We start from the raw sequence: 25,622 nt of genomic DNA on the forward strand, positions 1-25,622 counted from the left end.
AACAACCCACCGCAATGTTTGAGTTTTTCTTCAACGGAAGTCGATAATAATTCTTGTTTTTTTTTTGGCGGCTTTAGATGAGGGAATTCAAAGATTCTCTCCACAGATGAATTGAATGAATGAATGATTAGCTTCTTTTTATAAGACCTGAAATTATTAAATTTCAGTTAACCATTTTATAATGAATTTTTGCTTTTACGATATTACTAGGGGTTTTCCCGGGTTTTGCTTTTATGATATTACTAGGGGTTTTCCCGGGCTACGCCCGGGATATTCGTATAATTTTTTGTTAACTTAAAAAGAAATTACATTTATGAACATAGACCATGTATATATATATTACAATCGACTTTAAACTATTAAATTGATAGAAATTCTAAAATTTGTTTGTATTTATTCACTATCTTGTATCTAACCAAATTAAAATCATATATAGAATGAGAAGTAAGATGAGTGAAAACTAACAAAACTGGTTATGATTTAAATACATTGTGTTAAGTTTTTGTTCTGTATAAAAATGTGTAAGATTTACAACTGATTTAAACCTTGTTTTCATTTTAGAATCTTTGGGTTCTTATGAGATTGAAAAGTTTTATAATAGAAATAAAATTGTATAAAAAATTGATCCAAATGTAAAAGTAGTATCATTGTCCAAGCCAAACCAAATTAAAGAACAATTTTTTTAGACAAACCATTACCAAAACTTGATATTTAAGACTGCATACACTTGTATGAACCTATAATCATTCACGTGACAATGATCTGATCAGGGAATCACTTTAGACTAATCTTAAGACAAAATCTTCTTACCGCCCTCCCTCTTAGTTAGTCCCGACTTCTTTATCGTCTTTAGAGAGCACTATATATCCTTTCTCGGACTGGATTCCATGATTTCTTTAATCTCGAGCTCCATACAGAGTATGCACTCTGCAAGAAAAAGCAATTTGAAGCTACTCAATTGATCAAGTCTAGCATGTTAATACAACACACACACTACTCACTTCACCTCTATAGCTTAAGATTAGAACCCACATTTACGGTGTCATGATACATCTTGTCCATTTGCCAGGTAAGAAGTATTTTTTTAAGTAATTTCCACAAACCTTTCAGTCTCATCAAAAGAAACATGTGAACCATACACTTACGCCTGCAACTCTGGAGGGAGCATGCCAATAAAATGATGATATTAGATGAGAAACCAAAAAAGTATTAAAGTGAAGTTAAGAGTTTTAGATGAGAAACCAAAAAGGAAAAGTGTTGCATGCTCTTCTTGTAAGCCTTATTCGACGTATAGTTGATGACTTATGCATAAAAGGGGTTTAATGAGAGGTTGAGATTCTCATCTAAAATAGCTAACACCGATGATATCAAGTATCAAATTATATTCAAGCAGCAAATTATATTCCTAAGTGTAAAAATGGAAATAAATTAATTTAAGATTAGAATAGTCCCTTTGATGAAGTTTCTCAACATATATTTCCTGCTAGAGAAAATAACAAAATGAGGACCAAGCATCAAGGCAATCACATATAATCTTCAGATCACTTTGGAACTTCACCATTAGCTCGTAACGATCCATCTCGCCAGAGAAAATTTTCAAATTATAATACGTGAGGTAGAAAGTAGACGGATGCTCTGCCTTAAAAAAAATAATCATAAACTGCATCTGATGTTACAGAGAAAATGAAGAATGAATCAGCTCACTATATAAACTTGGTGAAGAGAATATTCAAGAATCAAAAACCTTAACGACATAGGACTCCTTGTGACAGAACAAAAGCCGTAGTTGAACACGGTAAGCGGCGTATAAAGAAACTCAGAGGAAGATAGGTCACTTGTGCGGTAAAATGAAGATATAATTTATTTCACTTTCTACTATTCAGATCATATTCAGATCATATATGCACAGCACATGTAAACAATGATAGGTCACTTGTGCAGTAATATGAAGATATAATTTATTTCACTTTCTACATTACTGGTCCTGAAATTATTGTAAGAAAAGTGAATAAATTAATTAACCATAGTCTGAGAAGATTATAAGGATTGCATGTGGTTGCATGTTTCGCCATCTGAATTACTTCTTCAAAATGAGAGGGAAACCAATCAAAATGATGGCCTGTTTTGCCGTCTAAATCACACGGTATTGCATACCAATAAATTTGAAGAAAAGCTTTACTTTAATGTGGTTTTCGAGATTTTAGGTCATGTGGCATCATCTCCAGTTACGAAAAAAGAACACTAACTGTATATAAACATTATTATTTTAAAAAGTGATATTTTAATTTTTTATAAATGATTTTTTTTTCTTTATACTTTAGTTTTGATTTTATCATTTATATTTCTATTTAAAATATAATTTTTGTTATTTTGTCTTTCTCAGAAAATAATTAATCATCATATGATTTTATCATTTTATATCTAGGCTTAGGCAGGGGGCGTGGGGGTGGGGGGCTTGCAAGATTTATAACAAAGAATAGGCACCAAAGCGACGATATAATGAACGTAACTTATAAACTATGGCTACATGAGGTCATTCTGATTACTGATTTTTTTTATGTGCAAGGGAACATAATTATTGTATAAAAATAACTATTGCTTTATAGAATGAGTATAAAAATACCTATGCTGAATGAGTAGTAGCACTAATATAGATCAAACTGTGAGTTGTTTTGAATATGATCTACCAATACAATGATAAAAATGAATCTAATAGACACCAAAGTATATACCTGCAGATTCCACTGGTTGGTCAGGGGGTGGCGTGGCCATTGTGATTAAGCTTTCACAGTTTCTGGAGTTGAAAACCGAGAAGAAGGTGTACTACGTTTCTTGCGCTTATGCGTGAGGAATATGCGTATTTAGCAGATTTGGGTTTACTTGGAAGAGGTATAGAGAAAGAGTGTAAATGCTGGCACAATGAATAATACTTCTTTCCTTCTCAGATCAAGATTTTTCGTGATTTTGAGATTTGAAACTTATTTTGTATTAAATTAAAGATCATGTGCATTGATTAGATTGTGAGAGTTTTGATTTATTCCGAAAAACCCCCGGAAACTCTAGTCAGCACCACGTACACCTATCTCTCCTTGAACTTACTACAAACAGATTCTCTCATACCCACTACATAAGTCAACAAAACATAAAACATACTACATATGCAAAAGGCAAATGACCTTTTCCCAGATCCCTAAAGAGCCTGTGTCCATTCACATAGATCAAAGAACCATAGACTGTGAAAATCGTAAATGAATAACATTAAAATTAAAACAAAACACATGGGTTTGTCCTTCAGCAACTTGATAACATGCCACTACTCGTATCAAACTTAACTTCATTCTTAAGAACTAAAAGATTTGAAACACATAAATACTACCAAAACAATGTAGATTTAAAAAAAAAGATAAGTGAACCAATAGATAGTAATACCGAAATGGTTCTAATCCGCAAAAACAGAGTCTAGAAAGGAAAGTAACAATGCATAGTCTTTAATAAAACCAAAAAACAGAGATAAGAAATTTCAGCCACAATTGTCCCGTTAGACTTCTGCTGACTCAACAACATCAGAACTCTTCTTCACTTTCTCATCAGCAGATTTCCCTTTCCATCTTCAGCTTCCTCATCCAAGTTGCCATCCAAGATGCCTTCAGGGTCCAGAGCCTCAGGGTGCAGTACCTTGGTGACAGTGAAAGACATGAGATAGAAACATGAGATCATCCAAGCCAACGCAATATTACAGCCTTAAAACGTTGAAAACCAAACTGAAGATACATATTTTCTCGGGTCAAGATCAACCAGCCTTAAAACGTTTAATACTCTCTAGACTAACAGCCAAAATTGCAAAGATCAGACACAACCAAGCAATATTTCATCATAACATAATCAAAACCAATCTGTTTACACAATTATATGGATTAAGAACCATAAAGGTCTCCTTTACGGTCTCAGGCCTCATCAAATTCCTTGTGCCCATAGAATCGGATCCGATCCTCAGGAAACCCAACCGTACTGTCCGCTGAAACAGAGAGGACGGAGTTCCAAAAGAAAGTCACGGTCACATTTGGCTCAACAACACGGTACACAATCTTGCTCTTAGACCCGTAGAAGTTGGTGAGTCTGTATATGGAACCAGCAACCAAGTGTGGCAGATAGGTGTCAATCCTCCCTGGCGGAATAAACCCCTGAATCACAATACCATGTTCATAACAGCGGAACAACCTTAGTTACTGTCAATCATTCGACAAACCACAATAGATAAATCAAACAAATATACTGCGAATCAGACCTGCTCGTCGATGAGCAGCATCTTCGTGTGGTCCGAGTCCCACATCCCTGAAGGACAAAACTGCATCGGACTTGTCAGAGGAGACAACGGCCTTTCCTTGGCGTTTCTTGTACCTAGCTTCTCCGGCGACAGCGTTGGCGGAGGAGTCACCAGTTATGCCTCTTTTTGGCCTAGCTACGACAGAGGAATCGGCGGTTTCAGAGGAACGGTTCACAGGCTCACCGGCGGAGTTGACCAACTTCGCGGAGGTAAGATCGCCGGAAACAGAGGTCTTGCTGTTGGAATTCATCGTTCTTGAGATTTTTGAGAGTATTGAATCCTTTCGGAAATGACCCGATATAAATAGGAGGAGATACATGAAGGCAAAACGAACCCATTAAAGAAGAATTCATGGTGCAGAGATGGATTAATGGGGTGGTGGCGATGAAACGATTTCCGTTGAGAAATCCAATCGCCGATTTCTCCACTCTCGTCGAAGAAGAAGGAAGAACAGAGACGGTAAGAGGTAGCACGAGAAATTAGGGTAAATCACGAAAACGAACTGGGCCTAATAGACCTTACAGATAAACAAATTAAAAACAAAGAAAAGTCCATTCGGTTTTTTGAATACTTTTGCCTACGTGGCACAACCACAGTTGAGGATATGTTACTTTTAGTATTGTATAGATTATCTTAATTAAGTCTATTAAGAAATTTGTTTTTTTTTCACAATATAAAGTTTAATAAATTAACTCATTCAATTATTACTCGGTTCGAGATGAAATAATCAAAACTATCCGTTATGTATGTATACCTATAATTCCGTAGTCAAAGTAAAAATGAACCTAGATCAATGTATAAAATACACAAACTTTAATTATTTTACTGTCAAATTATTTTGATCTGAAAATTCACGGCATGTTATTGGCACAGGTGGCTCTAGAAGACATTTAGTCGGGGACTCGGGGGTATGGCGTTATTTTTTTGGAGACATCCATTCCATGTATTCCAAATCCAAATTTTGTTGATCCAGTTACAGTCTAAATGTTGAACTAGTCGGGGCCACTTTGATGAACTTGAGCTAATTTTAAGATGAGCACTTAAAGAAAACTAAATTATAGAGGGAACCTGTTCTCGTAACGTATGCCCCTAGTTATTGGTATTCATTTATACATGTTATTTGCAATTAGTAATTTAAAATAAATTATTAATGTTTTGTAATTTATCAGATTTTAAAATTTTAAAATAGTTTATATTGATGGATTCTAAAATCTTTGTACTATATGTAAGATTTTGAGTTCAAACATTTATTCATGAGACTTCATGAAAAATGATTTGAAATCAATCCTAACAGGGATGTTCTGTAGTCCGTACCCACTCTCAAGGAGATGTCCGCAACCCGTAGTCACTCCTGACCTGGAGCCAGTCTGCACTAATATTTTTAAATAGCGTAAAGCACTCTGTGGCCACATAGGGTTTAGGGGCGAGTCGAACCCAGGGACGCGCAGCCAAACGGCTTGACGCTTAACTCAACCGGGTACCACTAGCCCACCACTACGTGGTTAGCAACCGGGTACCACTAGCCCACCAAAATATAAAGAATTTTAAAAAAAAAATTAAGTTGAATAACAATAGATTTAAAAAAAATGGCAACAACGTTTCTTTCAGCTTCCACTCTTAGCATGGCTTTTCGAGAACCTTGCGAAGAGAGAAGCAGAGCTTGGAAATATATGGCCAACGACTTTTGCTCTAACGGCTTGGTGGTGTTGGAAATGGAGATATGGTTATGTTTTTGGAGACGAAGGAAAGTGTCGAGACAGAGTGAAGTTTCTTAAAGAAAAAGCTCGTGAAGTGCTAGCAGCGCATGACAAACTTAGTGATTGCAGTCGAGTTAGGGAACGTGTAGGGATGCAGATATCATGGCGGAGACCAGCGCATGGATGGATAAAACTAAATACAGATGGAGCATCAAAAGGTTATCCGGGTCTTGCTACTGAGGGGGGTGTTATGCGAGATGAGTATGGTGTGTGGCAGGGAGGTTTTGCTTTTAAAATTGGAATCTGTTCAGCACCTTTGGCAGAATTGTGGGGAGTATATTACGGTCTATGTATAGCATGGGACCGGGGATATCGTCAGTTAGAGCTGGAAGTGGACTCAAAGAGTGTGGTGGGCTTTCTTCAGACAGGGATCAATGACTCTAATCCCCTGTCATGCTTAGTACGTTTGTGCTATGGCTTCATATCAAGAGACTGGTTAGTCAAGATGTCGCATGTGTATAGGAAGGCTAATCGTCTAACAGATAGATTAGCTAACTATGCTTCTTCTTTATCATTGGGTTTGCATGTTTTTGAAGTTGTGCCTGATAGTGTTGGTGCTATCTCGTTAGAGGATATTCAGGGGGTTTTTAGACCTCGGCAAATTTGCATGTAACTTTTGTTTTTGTTCTAAATAAAGAATAGGAAACTCATGTTTCCTGCATTCTACCAAAAAAATGAATTTAAATCAATCATTGAATAATACTAGTTTTAAAATATAATTTATAATCATCATTCGAATAACAATGAATTGTGTTTAGATATTAAACTTTATTAAAATACATTATTGAATAATTCTACCAAAAAGTTATATTTTTGGTCTAAAACTACCAAAAAGTTATTGCCGTGTCGTTTTTTCAAAAAAAAAAAATGATTAGATTAATGTTTCTAATCATTGAGTTAATTGAGAAATCATGGCTGGGTAGTTTTCCCGGTAAAAACATGGCTTTCTAGAGACTCGTTGATTCATTCTTCAGCCTAATTAGTGCACCGTGTAAATTCTTTCACGTGGTTGTATAAAAGTATGCATATAAGAGACAAAAAAAATTGATTGAAGCAGTTGAGGCGATGACGCAGATCCAGTCAATATCATAGTACTAAATTTGTATTATCCACAAATAAAAGGCCGCATGCATTGACTTCACTTGACTTGACTCTGTCAGTCTTGACCTGCTTATTACACCCTCCATGCATAAATTTAATCATAACCTGTATTAGTTTGGTTGGAAAATAATGATTTAACTTGGGTTTGATTTTTACTTTTTCTTTTATAAATTGTTTAATGATCTTTTAAACACATAAAATATTTGAATATATTTAGGCTTCTACGAACCTATCTGAATCCAGTAGGATCCGACTCGAATTTCGTCCAAAATTTTATAATATTTGAATAGAGTTTAATTTTAAAACTCAAAAAATTTGATACCTAAAAAAATGATTCATACTTGAATGGGTACATAAATGTCCATATCTAACTGATTCTATAAACATATAAAAAATTCTTTGTTAACTGGTTTGAATTCTTGTTACAAATGAATCAATTTCATTCAAACCTTAAAACTATTATGGTTAAAACAAAATAAATGATGTCGAATTACTATAGTAAATATAATTAATAAAGTAGTTAAGAAATGTGAAAAAAGAGAAATGTGATAAAGTACTTAAAAATATGTAAATTTTCTTTTATACTTTGTAATAAATTATGTTGAATTAATTAAAAAACAATAAATAAAGTGATTATAATTAGTTAAAAATGAATGAAAATCTGTAAAAAATCACTTAAAAATAAACAAATATTATTTTGTACTTCACTGGTTTTAATAGAATAGTATTTTTCCAGTATCACAAGGTTATATATGATAGCGTTTACCACGAAAATTCTTCTAGTTTACGCGTATATGAGAATATATTATTTGTTACAAAACAAGTTATTTTGATACGAATTAGCTGGTTGATGTTGTTCTTGATTGATACTCCTTCTGTTTTTTTTAATATAGGAAAAATGATTGCTAGCTACATGAAATATTGGTCACCACATGGCTAACCATGCACTAAGCTAATGTATATCTAGCCATACGAACTATATTTTATGCATGACAACATCCTTCAACCTTATGATGTTATATAGTTAACATCACGAGTTTAATTTCATTTATCCAAAAACTGATGTGGATATTAGAGATCGTTTAAATATCTTGTTTCAACAATTAAAATATGATCGATCCGACTATAATTTAACTAAAATAAGATTTTGACCCACATTTTAAAATAGTAAGAAACTTTTTAACAAAATCTAATTTACAAAATCAATATGTTTTAACATTTTTTTATAAGTAGTGTTTTAACATTTTTATTTTAGTGTACTTTAAAACTATATAATTGTATTAATTTTATTTATATAATTTGTTTTGTTATGAACTTTTAATAAGTAATGTTTTCACATTTTTGTTTTAGTGTCTTTTAAAACTATATAATTCTATTATTTTTATTTAATCTGTTTTGTTTTTTTTTTAATTCTTTTAATCTGTTTTGTTATGAACTTTTACTAAAAAAAATTGTAATTCATTTGATTAATTGTGTGATATATAATTGTTTGATAATTTTTTAACTATAAAACTTATTTGCTGTCAATTTACTAACTCTAACATTTTATTTGTTTAAAACTTATTTGATGTCAACTTAAACCAAACATAATTTTGCGTATATAATTATATATTATATACTTTTAAGAATAAAAATAATCAAAGAATAAGAATCTAATATGAAAAGTTTACTAAATTTAAATGAATGAAATTTTTGTTTATGAAAAAATATATAAAATAATTCATTAAATTAATAATTTCATATTAAACAAATAAAATGTTAGAGTCAATAAATTGACATCAAAGAAGTTTTATAGTAAATTTTTTTATCAAATAAGTATACATCACACAATTAATCAAATGAATTACAGAAATTTGATTAAAAATTCATACCAAAACAGATTAAAAGAATCAAAAATATCTTACATAATTTTTATATTTAATATAAATAAAAATATTATAATTATATTGTTTTCAAAACACTAAAATAAAAATGTTAAAACACTACTTATTAAAATTTATAAAATATATTGATTTTGTAAATTAGATTTTTGTTAAAAATATTTTTACGCTTTTAAAATACGAATCAAAGTCTAATTTAGGTAAATTACTGTCAGGTACGTCACATTTTAATTGATGTAACGAGAGATGTAAACGGTCTCTGACATACACATCATTTTTTTTTATATAAAATTAAACTCGTGATGTTAACTACATAGCATCATAAAATTAAAGAATGTTGTCATGCATAATATATACTCCGTGTAGCTAAGTATACATTTATTTAGTTTGCATGGTTAGCCATGTGATGGCCAATACTTCATGTAGTCAGCAATTATTTTTTCTTTAATATAAGTCAATTTAGAGAAATTTTTATATTCCAAATTATAGGATGTTTTCGGTTTACTAGGTAAATTTTTTTAACACTTAATGTTATATGACCAATGATAATATACCTTCTATTTTATTATTGGTTAATTTGTGGTTAAGTAAATAATTAATGATATTTTTATTTAGAAAATATAAAAGATTAATGAATTTCTTAATCTATGTGCACAACTTTAAAAAGATTTATATTAAAACGGATGGAGTAACAATTAACGTTGTGTGAAATTGATGTGCATGAATTTTTTTATTTGTTAACCGAGTAAGTTTGCAATTAACATTACATCTAGAGTGAGTACAGCAGACTATGGAAGATAGAAGATTAAGATTAGCTCAAATGAAATTTGGTGATAGTGCAATATTATGCATGATTAATTATAATGGATAGTTTAGGATTATGGAGGAATGATCAATAGATGTGAGGCTAATCCTATGAACTCCCATGCAAAATAAAGAGTATATCATTAACTTCATTTTCAAAACTTTATGGTGTTATTCAATCAGTGATTTAAAATCTATTGTCAAGTTTTGTAATCAATTAAAATTTTAAATTTAAACATAGTTTTTAGTTGATGAATTAGAAAATCTCTGCAGTATACCTTGGATTTTGATTTCAGTCATTTGTTCATAAAAATCCACCACAAATGATTTGAAATCAATTTTAAATTAAAAAGTTTAAATATTTTGAAATTGAATAACAATGGATTTTCAAACTGGATTTAAATCATTCATTGAATAATACCTGATTTTAAATTAGATTTATAAATAACATATTCAATAGCACTATATTTTAAAATATAATTTAGAGTCATTATTCGAATAACAGTGAATTTTGTTTAGATTTAAACTCTATTAAAGTCCATAATTGAATAACAAAGAAAAAAAACCTTCATTTTCCGGTTCTTTTTATTTTTTGGATAGTTGGAAAATGAATAACTACTGATATGATTGTTCGACAGAAATTCAACATAGTGTGGACCGGATTGTCGAGAAAGTCTTAAGAAATTGATTGCAACTTCTGGAAGCATTTTAGCCAAAAAAGAAGAAGAAAAACTTCTGGAAGCAATATAAAGTTTTTTTTTTTTTTGCTAAAAATAATATAAAATTATATACGCCATAACGAACGATACGGGTTTCTTTCCACAGCCAACTCCGCAGGTCCGTCCTTGCCATAAGGCAGGTGAAGCATTTGCTTGAGGCCACATTTTATATGGTAAAAATGAAGCCACATTTCATATAATCTTTTGGACAAATGATTATTTGTTTGATTTTTAGTTATCATATCTTTATTCCATTTTTCCATTTTTATCTTTTCCAGCATACTTTCTATCTTAACCATATTTATTATTAGATGAAAAACCTTATTTATTATTCTTTTTAGCCTTTTGTATTGTTTGTGGTACTATTTACCATTAGTATCTTATGTAAAAAACCACACAATTTTTTTTTTTTTTTGCTTTAGGCGACTCTCAACTATGGGACGGCACTGCAACTCCGGTTTGGTAAAAATCGAATTGACACACATGAACATCGATGTGTGAATGCGTTACCAAAATATCAAGTGATATGAACATGAACAAAATGGTTCGTAATGCGTAAATCGTATAGGAACATGTAGCCAGTTCAAAACAGGAGAACCACAATGTCGACTAGATGAATAATCTAATCCAACGGCTCAAAGTCCACGAAACACGCCATCAAGTGGTGTTCTCTTTTACACCTTACTTCTCATTATCTATATTATTATTTGCAAAGTGATTTTTTGCATCCAAACTCTCATATTAAAAATTAGACTAGTTAATATTATTGTTATTCTTAATAAATTTATATATATATATATATATTATTATATAATTAAGTAAATTTTTTTATATAAATATATTTTCTAAAATATTTTTAATATTTGAATGTTTTAATAAAATTCTTTATCAAATATAAATAATTTGATGTTTGATTTAATTTGTTTGAAGAGATAAATAATAATACTAGTTTGATTTAAACTAATAATTATTCGTAAGAAGATTATGTCTACATGTGCATGTGCAGAGACAACACCTAGTAGTATACTATATATATACCGTAATAAAGGATGGTTCCCATGGCCCTTCTCGTTTGATTTATTTAAAATTTAATAAGAAGCATAAATTGAAAAAGTCTACTTGAAGACAAAGAAATGGTAAACCCCAAGTGGTACTCGTGAATAGTATATATACATGTTTCCACTCTCTTCTCTACTCAAATCATCTTCCTCTTCCTTCTCTCTTTTCCTTTGGTCTCAAGATTTTAATCTTAACCTAAGATTTGAATATTTATTTTTTCTTAAAAATCAATGGCCAATCCTAGCGAAGCTTCTGCACTTAGGTTTATCGAGAAGCATCTACTTGACGAGCTCTCTCCGGTGGCTACAGATCGATGGATGATACACGAATCAGCTGCAACGGAATCTAGCTCCGATTCTTCTCCTACGATCTTCGGATCACCAGCAGCTCCAATTGAATTCTCTGAGTTCGAGAATAAACCTGAAATCATCGATCTCTCGACGCCGAGATTGATTTCGAGTCCATTTGAATTGGACTCGGAGGTTTCTGTTTCTGATTTCGATTTTAAACCATCTTATCAACCCAGAAATCAATTCGAACCGGAGATTAAAACTCAATCGAACCGAAAACAGCAGTTGAAGATCTCCGTACCAACCAAAACCGAATGGATTCAATTTGATCCCCAACCGGAAGTTACTAAACCGAGTCAAACTATCGCGGAAGAGAAGAAGCATTACAGAGGAGTGAGACAAAGACCATGGGGGAAATTCGCTGCGGAGATCCGAGACCCGAATAAACGCGGATCTCGCATTTGGCTCGGGACGTTCGATACCGCGATTGAAGCGGCTAGAGCTTACGACGAAGCAGCGTTTAGACTTCGAGGATCCAAGGCCATTCTGAATTTCCCTCTCGAAGTCGGGAAGTGGAAGACTTGCTCCGACGCTGACGGTGAGAAGAAACGAAAGAGAGACGACGAACTAGAGGATGTGACTGTGGTAGAGAAAGTGTCGAAGACGGAACAGAACGTTAACGGCAAGGAGACTTTTCCGTTGGTAAAGTCAGACTTGACGGAGTTATACGACTGGGACTTAACGGGGTTTCTGAACTTTCCGCTTCTATCGCCGTTATCTCCTCGTCCATCCTTTAATTATTCGGAGTTGACCGTTGTTTGATTTTTTCTATTGTCGGCGGTGTATATGCTGATGTGGAAAATGGTACACGTTGGTGCATGAGATTAAAAAGGCATATACGTCGATACATGTGTTTATATTTTTGACTTATTTCTAGTTGTTCATTTTTTTCATACTACTACGTTATTTTATTTAACGAAGACCGGAGAATCAGTTTGTGTGTTATTTCATCCTAGAAGAAATCAGAATAATTCAACACTATCATTTAATGCCATTGACCTGAATACATAAGAGTTGTAGACACAATTAATGCATGACCATGATTCTGTCCGAACAAATTTAATTAGATGGGTCGATTCAGTTTCTCTCGGGATTATATGAGCTGGTCAACCTCGCAGTCGCACGTGCGTGGACCTATGCGTAATTAGCAAATTACATTACGAAAGTGGAAGCAATGTATCCTGAAAAATATTTCTTGCAAGACGAAATCTCTACGTACAGTTTAGATTTTAATCTAACTAGCGAAAAACTTTCGTGTTTTTCTTCTTTTTCCATTTATTCCTGGTTCAACCCAAGAATTTTGCTGGGTCTTGGAATATACTCCATCTCCGTTTTTAAATATAAGATGTTCTAGAAAAAACACGCTTATTAAAAAAATTACTTTTTACTTAAAAAGTATTATTAAAACCATAAATTAAAACTATTCAACCAATTACAAAACAAAACAATTAAATTGGATTGATTACACAAATTTTGATAAAATTTAAATTACCTAAAAATATTAAAACATCTTACATATTAGAACACAATTTTTTTTCTAAACATCTTATATTTCGGAAAGAGAGAGTGCATTAGTACACTTGCTCTCATGGGCTTTGGGCTTTTTTTTGCATCTGAAAATAAATTACAAAACCAAATTCATTTACAATGAAACCCGAAAGCAGAAAAACAAAAAATAAACCGAGGCCCAACAGAGTCCAAAACAAAAAAAAATGCCAAAGGGATTTGAAAATCGACACGACAGTACGAATACTAGCAAGTGTGGGATACGTATAAGAACCTCGGTAAAGGAGGAGACACGCGTCACAACGGTCGGCCACCGTCATCACCATTTGAAAATTGCCGCCGGAGCAGCTTTTTGTCGATCCACCAAAGATACTGATCTCAAGAAAGGAGAACCGTCGAGACAACTTTAGTCAAAAAAGACAAAATAAAATATGAGACTTTAGCCGTCGGATTTCCACCACCAGAAAACTCAATCTGTCGAAACCAAGAATAAAACCAAAAAGAGAAACACTAAAGGAGCTAAAACCCTAGCCAAATCGACCTTCACTTTGTAGAGATCCAACTGCATGCTTCAAAACAAAAGAATAAATGAACCAAAATAGTCTGAAGCGAAGATTAGAAAGAAACCCGAATTAACCCGGAAAAGAGCCAGACGACACCATCAGAAAAGACACTATGATCGAAATCGCCGGAACCAAGTGCCAATGAATCACCACGAAGAGATGTGATTCACTGGTACCAAAAGCCGAACATCAGCACCAAGAGAACATGAGAGCTTCCAGAGCCAAAAACCAGGCACACCATGCATAAGAAACCACATTCCAAAACTGTTATCCACTACGCTGAGTAAACAAAGCGCTGGAAAATTTTCCAGAGAAACAATGAGAACTCTCTCTCTCTTTTCTCCTTTTATCTCTGAAGGATTTGAGAGACTTAAGAGAGAGATGACCTGTATCATGAGCCAACATGAAGGATTTGGGGTTGCCACGTACCAGGTATTTTGACTTTGCATAATATTTAACTATAAATAAAATAGTTTTTTTTTTCTTTTTTTTTTGTAAATTTGTCGTACAAATATACCGTAAATTAAAGAAAACAAATTAGTAATCATATGCTTTACCACAAACAATCAAAGTAAGTATGCCCTTTTTCAAAAAAAAAAAAAAAACAATCAAACAGTTCACGTCAAATGTCGGCGGCTATAAAAGATGTAGGACCATAGATATAGCTAATTGGCAATCTTATATATTAAAACAGAAATCACAATCTTGAATCATGTATGATTTTTTAAAAAATAGACCTAATAAACTTATTACTAAAAAGTCATGTTATATTTAATCTATAATCTTATCATTTAAAATTTTGGCCTACTAAATTTTTTTATTGGGCTATCAATAATTAGATTTAAACAATAGATGATTCATTGGATTTATAGATAGTATACATTAAATAAATATAATTTAATGTTGTAATAATATACCTCCATATGTTAAATATCTAAATATTTGTCGATATTAACTTTTAAAATTATATAAAAAAATTTTAAATAACAAAAATCATATTATCTAACAAAGATTAATCTTTACTACCTTATATCAATGAAAACAAATTTTAAACTATATAGTTTATCTTAAAAATTAAACAAACGCTAAATCTTTAATTATTTACTCGATAATATAAATCTATGAAGCGAAAATTTTAATTTTTTAAAAAACTTTCTAAATTTGTGAAATATTACAATATCTTTGAATATGACAATAAAACAATATTTTACTAATCTTTATATATATAGTTACGATTTTAATAATAAAATAATAATCCAAAAATATATATATAGAAGAAGATACAAATACTTGTGAAAGTTTGAAACAATCTATTCAATATAAAAAATATACTGTTTTAACAATTGATAGACACATATATATTCTAATAAATACCAATTTAGAATTGAAAATAAAATAGTTATATAAAAATAAATAAAAACAAAAATCTGTGCAGTTGCGGAGATCGAGATCTAGTTAGGTTTTAAATTGACAGCCTATGTTTATGTTTTTAGAGAGTTATAGGATCTTAAGACATACTATTCTGCCCGAATTTTGTATTCCTCATTCGCTACTCCAAGCATGGTTTTCCTATTTTTTTGTCAACGCATAGTTTTTCTATATATGTCCATAATTACGTTGTTTTTGCTGCAATTCTTGGACATTCTTTGCTACCTTCAGTTATACTCTGCATAAATTCGCTTGACTAGAAGTATTTGGTAGTGTCCATGCTTTTGTTACTTTTTCTGCTTTATTTTTTTCTTCCTATTAGAATCAATAGTGAAGTAAGGTTGCAGCGGTAGCGGATAAATAAAATAGTGGTTATACATTAAGGAAAACATAAAACTTTCATTGTGCCGAAGCCTATAGACACTCGGCGAAGTGAGGTTGTGCACACTGTTACATATAACTTTATTGTTGTTTAAGATACATAATACCTTGCGCTCCAAGATAAAAACACTTCCTATTTATTTGCAGATAGATCTACATTCCGCCGTCGCCTCCTCGTCCACTACCACCTCCACCTCCTCTACCTCCTCCGCTGCCGCCACCTCCTTTGTGTCCTCCCTGGCCACCACCGCCTCCTCCTCCTTTGTGTCCTCCCTGGCCACCACCGCCGCCACCTCCTTTGTGTCCTCCCTGGCCACCACCGCCGCCTCCTCCTTTGTGTCCTCCCTGGCCACCACCGCCTCCTCCTCCTTTGTGTCCTACCTGGCCACCACCGCCGCCTCCTCCTTTGTGTCCTCCCTGGCCACCACCGCCGCCTCCTCCTTTGTGTCCTCCCTGGCCACCACCCCCGCCTCCTCCTTTGCGTCCTCCTTGGGCACCACCCCCACCTCCTCCTTTGTGTCCACCCTGTCCTCCTTGGCCACCACCACCGCCTCCCTTGTGTCCTCCTTGGCCACCACCACCGCCTCCCTTCTGTCCTCCTCGGCCACCTCCACCGCCTCCCTTTTGTCCGCCTTGGTTGTATTTGGATTCATCCTCTTTCCCGCCAATGACTTCATCGAACCCACCTATTCCTTGGTTGAGCTCATTCTTAGCGTTATGTGCTTCTTCGAAAGAAATCTCTCCACCATGTTCACAGTTCCCGTACTTACATGATGACTTTAACTCGTCTACTTGGTTTGCACCAGCTTTATAAAGTGAGAAAAAAAACCCGTCAAACATATCATATTGATACGCATAAAGAAGAAAATGATCCAATTATGTACGACTCTAACCTTGTTTTGCGTCATCGACGGAAGCAACAGCTGTGGCGGCTAAAACAGCCGCTAACAAAACACACCACACTACAAAAGCTCTTGTATTCATGATCTTCAATGTTTTGCCGCATGCAAAATTACACACCCAGCGTCTTCGTATTTATAGTTGCACCGTATCCTTAAGGAACAAGCAATTAAGAAACGATATACTAAAGAAGAACCAAGCGGTGAAGAATCCTGAGGGCATCATGACCATAGCGTCTTACTTGTCAGTTCGAAATTTAGCCTGTAAGCTTACTTCAAGTCTGGAGGCAACACGTACGATTTCAGGTAGCCACGTACCAAGTTTGGCGGGACTACGTACTTTTAATCAATATATTGTAAACCCTTACGGCAAAAGACGAAAACTAACTATTAAACTATGTAGCTTCCATAGTTACTATCTGCATGTGCTAATGGTGACACGTATATTCTGATGTTCCTGCGAGTTGTGCAAGACATTGGCTCATGATGTTGGCTCATCACGAGGTTCATCGTTGGAATCGGATTCTCCTAATCTTACCAAATATCATCCAAGGCCTTCAAAGGGTGAGATAAACACAACAAAACAAAGCTCATCATCTAATCACTTTATTTGGTTGAAATTATGCAAAGTTTCGAACAACCATTTTGTGATGTTACCATATCTCCAAAGTTCTGCTCCTCCAAAGGTAAATTAATACCGTTATATCACTTCCTCTTCACAAGAATCTACCTTCAATAGTTAATTTTTTTTTAATAAGTTTAATTTTTCTTGGATGAGAAGTTGAAGGTTCAAGGGCAATATCGTCAAGTATTTCCTACACAAAGAGCCAATTTGTTTATGGGGAAAGCTTGCTGCAACAGATTCAGGCTATAAGATGGATGGACTTAACATAAGGAACAAAAATTTACTCCGTTCTGCTAAAGAAAGATTATTACTTGATACTCATGATGAGTATGGTGGAGTAGGAGTTGATCATGGAAAATTACCATCAAATCCTAACGCTTTCGCTTCAATGCTTCGAAACTCTCTCTCGAATTGGAGAACAAAGGCAAACTAAAAACCAAGGAAATTTAAAGCCATATTCATAGTGTCATTTTCTTTAGTCAATTTTTCAAAAAAAAAATTGTAGGGAAAGAAGGAAATTTGGTTGAAGTTACCTGTGAAAAAATCAGAATTAGTTCCAATTACCTGTGATTGTCTTCTCTGTGATTAATCAGAGAGTTTTTGTTTGATATTTACGTTAACTAAAAAAAATTGGGATTGTGCAGGAAGGATTTGAGTATCATCATGCAGAGAAAGGATATGTGATGCTAACTTATTGGATACCAGAGTCCAGAGGAGGAGCCTTGTATGCTTCATGCAAATGCTTCACATCAAGTTGGTGTTGGAAGGCTTTGTCAATATAAAGAGGTATCAAATCCTTTATATATTAAAGGAGAAGCATTGTAATAAATGCATTCACACTATAATAGACACGTTGCAGCTTCACAATGATTTGATAATAAATATGCTAACGCGTTCACACTATATTCATAAATGTGTTCATACTATATACTTTTTATTTTTTTAATATAAAACTCATATGCATGGTTCCAATAAAACTTTAGATTTTTCGGTTCGAATCAAAAGCTAAACTATATATATATTATTTTTATTGTTTACCGATAAAGTTGGGCAAAATATTTATAAGTTTTGATTCAATTCGTTATCCGTTTTGAATTGAACCAAAAAATATGGATATCCGTAACTCTACGAAGCAAATAAATTACAAAAATACAATTAAAAAAAGCAAATCACAAATACCAATATTTTTAGGAGCAATTGTCAAATTTGATCTATTATTTCATTTGCATATATATACATATATGTACAGAATTATATACATATATATATATGTTATATATATTATAGTTTATATAAGTTTTACAATATTTTTATGAATTAAATTTATTATATTAGGTATTAAAATTTAAAAAGTAAATAATATTTTATTTTGTAATAAAAAATTATTATTAAATTTTTCAATTATTTTTTAAATTTTATTTACGGATCAAATTGGATATTCTTTAAAATTCTAAATCATTTCGGATATCATAGTCACCGACTATCCAAGTGACTAAAGATTGAATCGACATGAATGCCTCCAAATACTCGGATATTCGATCTGTGCTCACCTCTATTTACGGATACAGTTGATTTTTTTATATGAAAAAAATTCACTAATATCAAGGCCTTTTTAATTTTTAATTAGTTTTAATTTTATCTGTCATGTATTATTTAGAACAAAAATGTTATTAATATCAATTAACAATATCTTTATATATTTGTCATTTATTTTTATATACTTTTATATACACATACATGTGCACCTTGATGTGAGCACTTTATAAGTATTTACCACTACTGAAGTATCTATATTTTTTTTTGAAGTTGAAATATTTTTTTTCTTAATGCTTCTTTCACTACCGACCAAATTGTAGTGAAATGATTAGTCTTAATAATTTTTTTTTTTCTTGAACTATTATCCGTTTACAAACTATAATATGAAACCATTGGTTCAACATGACAATTATCTAAAATTTATATCATAAAAATAAACAAATAATAATAATTTTTGGTTTTTACCGAAAAATTAAAAAAATCAAACATTCTAACAGAAAAAAACCAAAAAATAATTTAAAACCGAACCAATATCTAGATTAAACAGATTTAATGTGTTTTTATTAAAAATAACGAAACTAATAATCACATCCCGCGCAAGGCGCGGGTTATTACCTAGTATGTATTATTTTGAAATCTGAAAACATTTACTTCTTTGAAGGAGTTAATCTAATAAAAATTTAAAACTGTGATATCATTAGGTGCTTGCTGTGCAAAAAAAGTATTTGTACTTCTGAAATGGAATACTTATGGAAATTACCAACTGGATTTATTAATGAAAATATGAATCAGAAGAGATTTTCTCTGGCGCTGTAAGAGAAGTCAAGGAAGAAACAGGGGTAATTAAATAAAAAAAATATTAGTATAAATCTTGATTTTAAACTTAAAAATCCACAAGAGAGTAACCATGTATCGATGTTGTGTTCTTTAGATAGATACAGCGTTTCTAGAGGTTATAGCTTTCAGATAACATGCACACAACGTTGCGTTTGAGAAATTTTTTTGTAACTTAAAAAAAAACAAAATTTCTCAAACGCAATGCGTTTGAGAAATTTGATATCTTCTTCATCTGTATGTTGAAGCCACTCTCTCATAAGATCATCATCGACAATCTTGAGATCAAAGCCGCAAAGGTATTAGATTCTTGCAGTCAGATCACAAATATAACATCAAAAACAGGATCACTCGTTCTTCATCCCTAGTGATAGGTGATTGCTTTTGTGTTTTTCCCAGTGGATGCCACTGGTGGAGTTTGTGGAACAACCGATGATAAAAGGAGAAAAAATGTTTAAGTGAGTGATTGAAATCTGTGAAGCAAGATTGATACATTGTAACATTGATACTGTGGTCTTTCTCCTAATAGAATTGTCTCTACTTTTGATGGCAGGCCTTCTCTCTACTACAACGTTGTTCATGATGATGATCCTTCCAACTCCAATTGCACAGCCGATTTTTATTAATAATCGTACCGAATCAAAATTTAAGTGGTTAGATGCTGTGTAGATATACTTATTCCCATGTATTGTATTATTTGAACATTCTGTTCAAAAAAAAAAAAGAATATTCTCTCAAGTATAGTAAATACTAAAGATAGTAATAGCTCTTCTGCCAAATCCATGTCCCATTCCATATTGTATTTGCAATTCCCACACAAACATTAATGAACATTCTTTGGTTGATTCCATTTTTCACAGACCGGATGATCTTCATCGTATTCCATTTCAGAAGGGAAAATACAATGGAACGTTATTTATATAGTAGCTAGATCATCAAATCCGAAACTGAGCTGGATAAAACTTGCAAATGCGTTACGTCCATGAGGAACTTGAGGACTTTTCATTTAGGAGAAGTATCCAGCACGAATGTAAGTAGATTCCACCACACTGGTTTATCTGTATACCCACATATAATACCCGATAGAAGATACCACCACTAGTATATGTAACATATATGCTGTATGATCCAGCATCATTAGTACAAAGACAATATAATAACAACATAGACAATGTAATAAGAAATTAATCAATGGCAGTGAGTCAGTGTAGAGATAATGGTGTGAACTTGTTGACAAAATTGTGTTCTTGTTTCTTCTCAAGGCAACTATCATCTTCTCTGAGTTCACACTGCTGATTTCTGTGTGTAATTAGTAATTAGTAATTAGTATTGGAAAATCTAAATAATTTCAAACAGTTGTTTGCTTATGGATTTGATATGGACATAGATGTTGTCTTATATCCTAAGGTTTATTCTCGTTCACATTCTGTAGCTAATATTAGTCAAAGGCTGGCCTTGGATGACCAGTAATTTAATTTCAGCCACAAGTTTTATTTGTAGATTTCCACATTTTGTAGGTTTGTTATAAGGTCTCAAAATTATAAAGTTTAGTTAAAAGTTGTTATGATCTACTTGATGTAGTATAGTTTTTTTGGATCTTATAATTACATAATGCATGAGTTCTATATATAAGTAGAATGCGACATATCTGGCTCATGAACTAAAACGTGATGTTGACTTGATATACACTTATTGTTTTTATACATGTGTATACCAGCTAATGTAAATACATTAATTGCTGGCATGTGTATTGCAATAGATGGTCAACTAGTTTTCGACTTTTAGTTTACATCTTATATATATTCCCATCTCAAAAGTTCTTGGATACAACAAAAACATAAACATAAACGCCAATCGCAACATTCATGTTTTGTATGAGGAAGAAGCGGTCTGGACTTGCGGTGGCGCTTGTATTCTTAGCCTTGGTTCAAGTCTCTGTTTCAGTTCCGTTTATAGTACTTCATGGAATTGCAGCTTCTTGTTCTCAGGGTAAAGAAGCAAACTTCACGCAGCTTCTCACTAACCTCTCTGGCTCTCCTGGATATTGCATGTAAATCCACATAACACTCTATTATCTTTCGTTGCTGTTATCTTATGATTACGACTTTGGTTTGATCGAACTGTTATGGAATCCAGAGAAGTTGGAAATGGAAAACGCGATTCATGGTTCATGCCACTTATGAAACAAACGGAAATAGTGTGCGAGAAGGTGAAACAAATGAAAGAGTTGCGTCAAGGATACAACATTGTTGGAAGATCTCAGGTTCTTGATACTTTCTTGAAAAACCCCCAAGAAAAATCAGTTTTCAGTCGTTGCCCTTTTTAATTTTATGGATGATAATGATGATGAACGGTGAAACAGGGGAATCTAGTGGCTAGAGGCTTGATAGAGTTCTGCGATGGTGGACCTCCTGTTTTCAACTATATATCTTTAGCAGGTCCTCATGCTGGAATCTCCTCTGTTCCTTTGTGTGGTGTAAGCTTTTCTTATTTTTCCTTTAATCTCTAAATCTTTTTTACAATGATTTGATTTTTATTCAATCTGTGACAGTAAATTTCTGTTTTTTTTCGGTAAAGAATGGATCACTGTGTGAAATAGCAGATAAGCTGATCAAGTCAGAAATCTATAGCGACTTCATTCAAGTAAATATATATATTCCTCTATTTATCAGGATTAAAATTCTTAACTAATAATTAATTAAACTTTTTAATTACTGCAGGATCATCTTGCTCCTAGTAATTATCTCAAAATCCCTACTGTAAGTTAACTCAATATTGTAAATACTAATTCAACTTGAACAAAGCTACAAAACTGTACAAAATTTTGATTGAGACAATTTTTCAATTAATAATGTGAATAATAATTTGGAAATTTTTAGACCTGTATTTGTAATCCTTAACAATTCCGATTTTTCTGCCTTGGAAAGTTTTCCTAAACCAAAATACACTACTCCAACATTTATTAGTTTAGAAGAATAAGAATATGTGTGTTACAAAAAAAGAATAAGATTATGTATATTTTTATTAGATTTTTAACAGAATCTTTGTTTTTGGTTTTCTCAGGAAATAAACAAGTACCTAGAAAAGTCTAAGTATCTACCTAAGCTTAACAATGAGATACCAAACCAAAGAAACTCCACTTACAAAGACCGTTTCACCAGTTTACACAACTTGGTTCTTGTCAAGGTTCCATCTCCTCAAATGCCACTCTTTTTTTTTTTTAATTCGAACTAGATTTCCACCCGCACAACCGTGCGGGTATATATTTTCACATTTTTATATATAAATATTTGTTTTACATAATTATTATATATTTTAATGCTACTCACATATTTAAATATTTGTATAATTATGCCAAATATAATAATTTTATAGTTTTCATGCTTAAAAATTTAAAATCATCACATATATATGTTGCTTATTATATATTTGTCTTATTGAATTTACGTTTGATTACTAAACTAAATTTTTTAATGCATGAAACAACATATATGAAAACAATTTTGTATTTAATTTATTATAATCATGATCCGCAATTCAAATCGCTAGATTTTTTTAGAAATTTTTTAGTGTTTATTAATTTTATATAATAAATTATTGTATATTAAAAAGTTTACGATCAGTTAAATTTTTATACATGTATTATATAGTTTACTAATATTAACCCGTTCTACCAACATATTATATTTTTAGCATAAATATTTTCTATTTATGAAAATAAAATATGTTAACTTATCAATTTAAAATAATTTTATCATATTTTCTTCCATATAACATTTTTATTTTTTTAAATGATAGATATTATTATAAAATTGATAAAATATGATATAATTTTATTCTTTTAGTAACATTTCATTACTAATTACAAAATTAGTTGAAAATATTCATATTCAATTTATGACAATTAAGATCTTATTATAATATTTTTCAAGAGATTTGTTAGAATTTTATATTAAATGTATATCACTAATGCTAATATACATAATATTTTTATTATCACTCGTCAAAAAATCATGATTTTTATTTTATTAGAAAACAAATTTGAAAAAATTAAAATAAAAATAAATATTTATTTCTAACAAAATATTTAAAAATTATTAGTAAATGTATTTGTGAAATTTTCATTTTATTTAAATTTTCGTTTATAAACCAAAACTATATTCAATTTTAATTTCTAATTATATTTTATGATAATTTAAATTAAAACTAACTAATTTTTGAAAATAAATTTAAAAAGATTCTAAAAAGATTTTAAAAAGATTTTGTTAGAACATTTTAAATATATTTATTTGTATTTCAAATAGAATGATAAAGATATTAAAAGATATAATAATGAACTTACGTAAAATATGATATTTTCTAGGAATGATCCAAACTAAAAAAAATCACATATGAAAAGAAGTCATGACTTCTGTTTTAATATATAAGATTTCATTTTATTTAAATTTTCGTTTATAAACCAAAACTATATTCAATTTTAATTTCTAATTATATTTTATGATAATTTAAATTAAAACTAACTAATTTTTGAAAATAAATTTAAAAAGATTCTAAGAAGATTTTAAAAAGATTTTGTTAGAACATTTTAAATATATTCATTTGTATTTCAAATAGAATGATAAAGATATTAAAAGATATAATAATGAACTTATGTAAAATATAATATTTTCTAGGAATGGTCCAAACTAAAAAAATCACACATGAAAAGAAGTCATGACCATTCTGTTTTGTTTTAACAGTTTCAAGACGATAAGGTTATTGTTCCACAAGATTCATCTTGGTTCGGGTTCTACCCGGATGGTGCATTCAAACCACTTCTCTCTGCCCAACAGACAAAGCTATATACAGAAGATTGGATTGGTTTGAAAACATTGGATGATGCTGGAAAAGTGAAGTTTGTTAGTGTAAAGGGTGCACACATCATAATGGCTGATCTCGATGTTGTCAAATACGTCGTGCCTTATCTCCAAAATCAGCCGTCTTTTCAACAAAAAAGATTCAACCGCAAAACGAAGGAGACGTTGCGTCCTTAAAAGCTTAGTGACGATTGTGTAGAACAAGAATTCTTATTCAATATAATATTAGATACGTGCCTAGAGAGACAACGCATGTGATTGATCTTATTTTATAAAAAAAAATAATAGTCAACAGATTTATATTAATTAAAATGTCCATAAGCAATCAATCAAATGAGCATATTAACAATCAGAGGGCAGTTCACCACACCAAGTACGCAAATAGAAACCTAGAAAACACCTATTATTGCTTCTCACACAAGTTTCATTTTTTGATAAAGAAAAAAACTTTTCTATTTTTTTGTTTATCTTCTGACAGGTGAAGAAGTAACGGCTCATGCTCAAATCACAGCACAAACTGGACCTTACAAGTCATTCAAGAGATGGTGATACGAATAAAACAGAGCTCTAGTTCTGAACTTGAAGTATCTGTTTGTTGACAGTCTTTGCTTCTGGTAGTGATGGTATGAATGTATGATGCTTACTTTCTTATTGTGATCCTAGACACTACTACTAGAAAAACATGTAACAAGTTAAGAAGATAAATTCATTTTATTAAAAACTTAATTCATTTATTTTGTGGAAGAATACTAACAAAGAACCGAAGCACAAGTGTTTATGATGCTTAATCCTCTCACAAGAAAACAAAAGAGAAGTGCAGATATCCAATAAGGATATGATCTAATGAGAAGTAACCATAAAGACTAGAGACTTGTTGAGCCAGACCTTCCATGTCGCAGAGCTAAGGTTTCGAGCTTCTGACAGCATGAAATTCTTTGAACCAATTTTTCCCTCTGATGAAATGATCAAAGGGGTTTATTGAGATTTTACTTATCTCACC

The 25,622-nt window shown here is 31.9% G+C and overlaps 3 protein-coding genes, 2 long non-coding RNA genes and 1 pseudogene across 6 annotated transcripts; 3 read left to right on the forward strand and 3 right to left on the reverse strand.

Moving 5' to 3' along the window:
• Positions 1 to 3,404: 3,404 nt before the first annotated feature.
• On the reverse strand, positions 3,405 to 4,937 carry LOC106432010. Of its 2 annotated transcripts, XM_048740683.1 has the most exons (3): positions 4,286 to 4,937; positions 3,923 to 4,181; positions 3,405 to 3,675 (listed from the first exon to the last, which is right to left on the reverse strand). In XM_048740683.1, exons 1-2 carry the CDS (start codon positions 4,349 to 4,351, stop codon positions 3,945 to 3,947), a joined length of 303 nt encoding a protein of 100 aa, XP_048596640.1. In that variant the 5' UTR covers positions 4,352 to 4,937; the 3' UTR covers positions 3,405 to 3,675; positions 3,923 to 3,944. The 2 variants fall into 2 exon arrangements, with proteins under 2 accessions (XP_048596640.1, XP_013728302.1); XM_013872848.3 differs by having other exon boundaries at positions 3,405 to 4,181; positions 4,286 to 4,929.
• A 6,836-nt stretch (positions 4,938 to 11,773) lies between these two features.
• LOC106432008 (ethylene-responsive transcription factor 5) lies at positions 11,774 to 12,939 on the forward strand. Its single transcript, XM_013872845.3, has one exon. The coding sequence runs from the start codon at positions 11,875 to 11,877 to the stop codon at positions 12,754 to 12,756; it is 882 nt and encodes a 293-aa protein (XP_013728299.1). The 5' UTR covers positions 11,774 to 11,874; the 3' UTR covers positions 12,757 to 12,939.
• A 29-nt stretch (positions 12,940 to 12,968) lies between these two features.
• On the reverse strand, positions 12,969 to 14,607 carry LOC125578291. Its single transcript, XR_007316374.1, has 2 exons — positions 13,775 to 14,607; positions 12,969 to 13,128 (listed from the first exon to the last, which is right to left on the reverse strand). It is a non-coding gene; the product is annotated as an uncharacterized LOC125578291 (long non-coding RNA).
• Positions 14,608 to 15,870: 1,263 nt separating this feature from the next.
• Positions 15,871 to 16,923, reverse strand: LOC106432022 (glycine-rich cell wall structural protein 1.8). Its single transcript, XM_022691985.2, has 2 exons — positions 16,766 to 16,923; positions 15,871 to 16,678 (listed from the first exon to the last, which is right to left on the reverse strand). The coding sequence occupies exons 1-2, from the start codon at positions 16,854 to 16,856 to the stop codon at positions 16,026 to 16,028; spliced, it is 744 nt and encodes a 247-aa protein (XP_022547706.2). The 5' UTR covers positions 16,857 to 16,923; the 3' UTR covers positions 15,871 to 16,025.
• A 226-nt stretch (positions 16,924 to 17,149) lies between these two features.
• On the forward strand, positions 17,150 to 18,299 carry LOC106432044. Its single transcript, XR_007316373.1, has 2 exons — positions 17,150 to 17,457; positions 17,553 to 18,299. It is a non-coding gene; the product is annotated as an uncharacterized LOC106432044 (long non-coding RNA).
• Positions 18,300 to 20,678: 2,379 nt separating this feature from the next.
• Positions 20,679 to 24,981, forward strand: LOC106432037 (annotated as a pseudogene).
• Positions 24,982 to 25,622: the final 641 nt, after the last annotated feature.

The sequence above is a fragment of the Brassica napus genome, chromosome A9 (assembly GCF_020379485.1).
Source record: "Brassica napus cultivar Da-Ae chromosome A9, Da-Ae, whole genome shotgun sequence".
In the NCBI taxonomy this organism is placed as follows: Eukaryota; Viridiplantae; Streptophyta; class Magnoliopsida; order Brassicales; family Brassicaceae; genus Brassica; species Brassica napus.

What these genes read in the sequence shown, in the direction of transcription:
- LOC106432010 (XM_048740683.1), bottom strand. Translation starts at nt 4,351, where the DNA reads ATGCAGTTTTGTCCTTCAGGGATGTGGGACTCGGACCACACGAAGATG. An exon ending in TGCTGCTCATCGACGAGCAG is followed by an intron (nt 4,182 to 4,285) that starts GTCTGATTCGCA and finishes ATTGTGATTCAG; the next exon opens with GGGTTTATTCCGCCAGGGAG.
- LOC106432008 (XM_013872845.3), top strand. Translation starts at nt 11,875, where the DNA reads ATGGCCAATCCTAGCGAAGCTTCTGCACTTAGGTTTATCGAGAAGCAT.
- LOC106432022 (XM_022691985.2), bottom strand. Translation starts at nt 16,856, where the DNA reads ATGAATACAAGAGCTTTTGTAGTGTGGTGTGTTTTGTTAGCGGCTGTT. An exon ending in CGTCGATGACGCAAAACAAG is followed by an intron (nt 16,679 to 16,765) that starts GTTAGAGTCGTA and finishes CACTTTATAAAG; the next exon opens with CTGGTGCAAACCAAGTAGAC.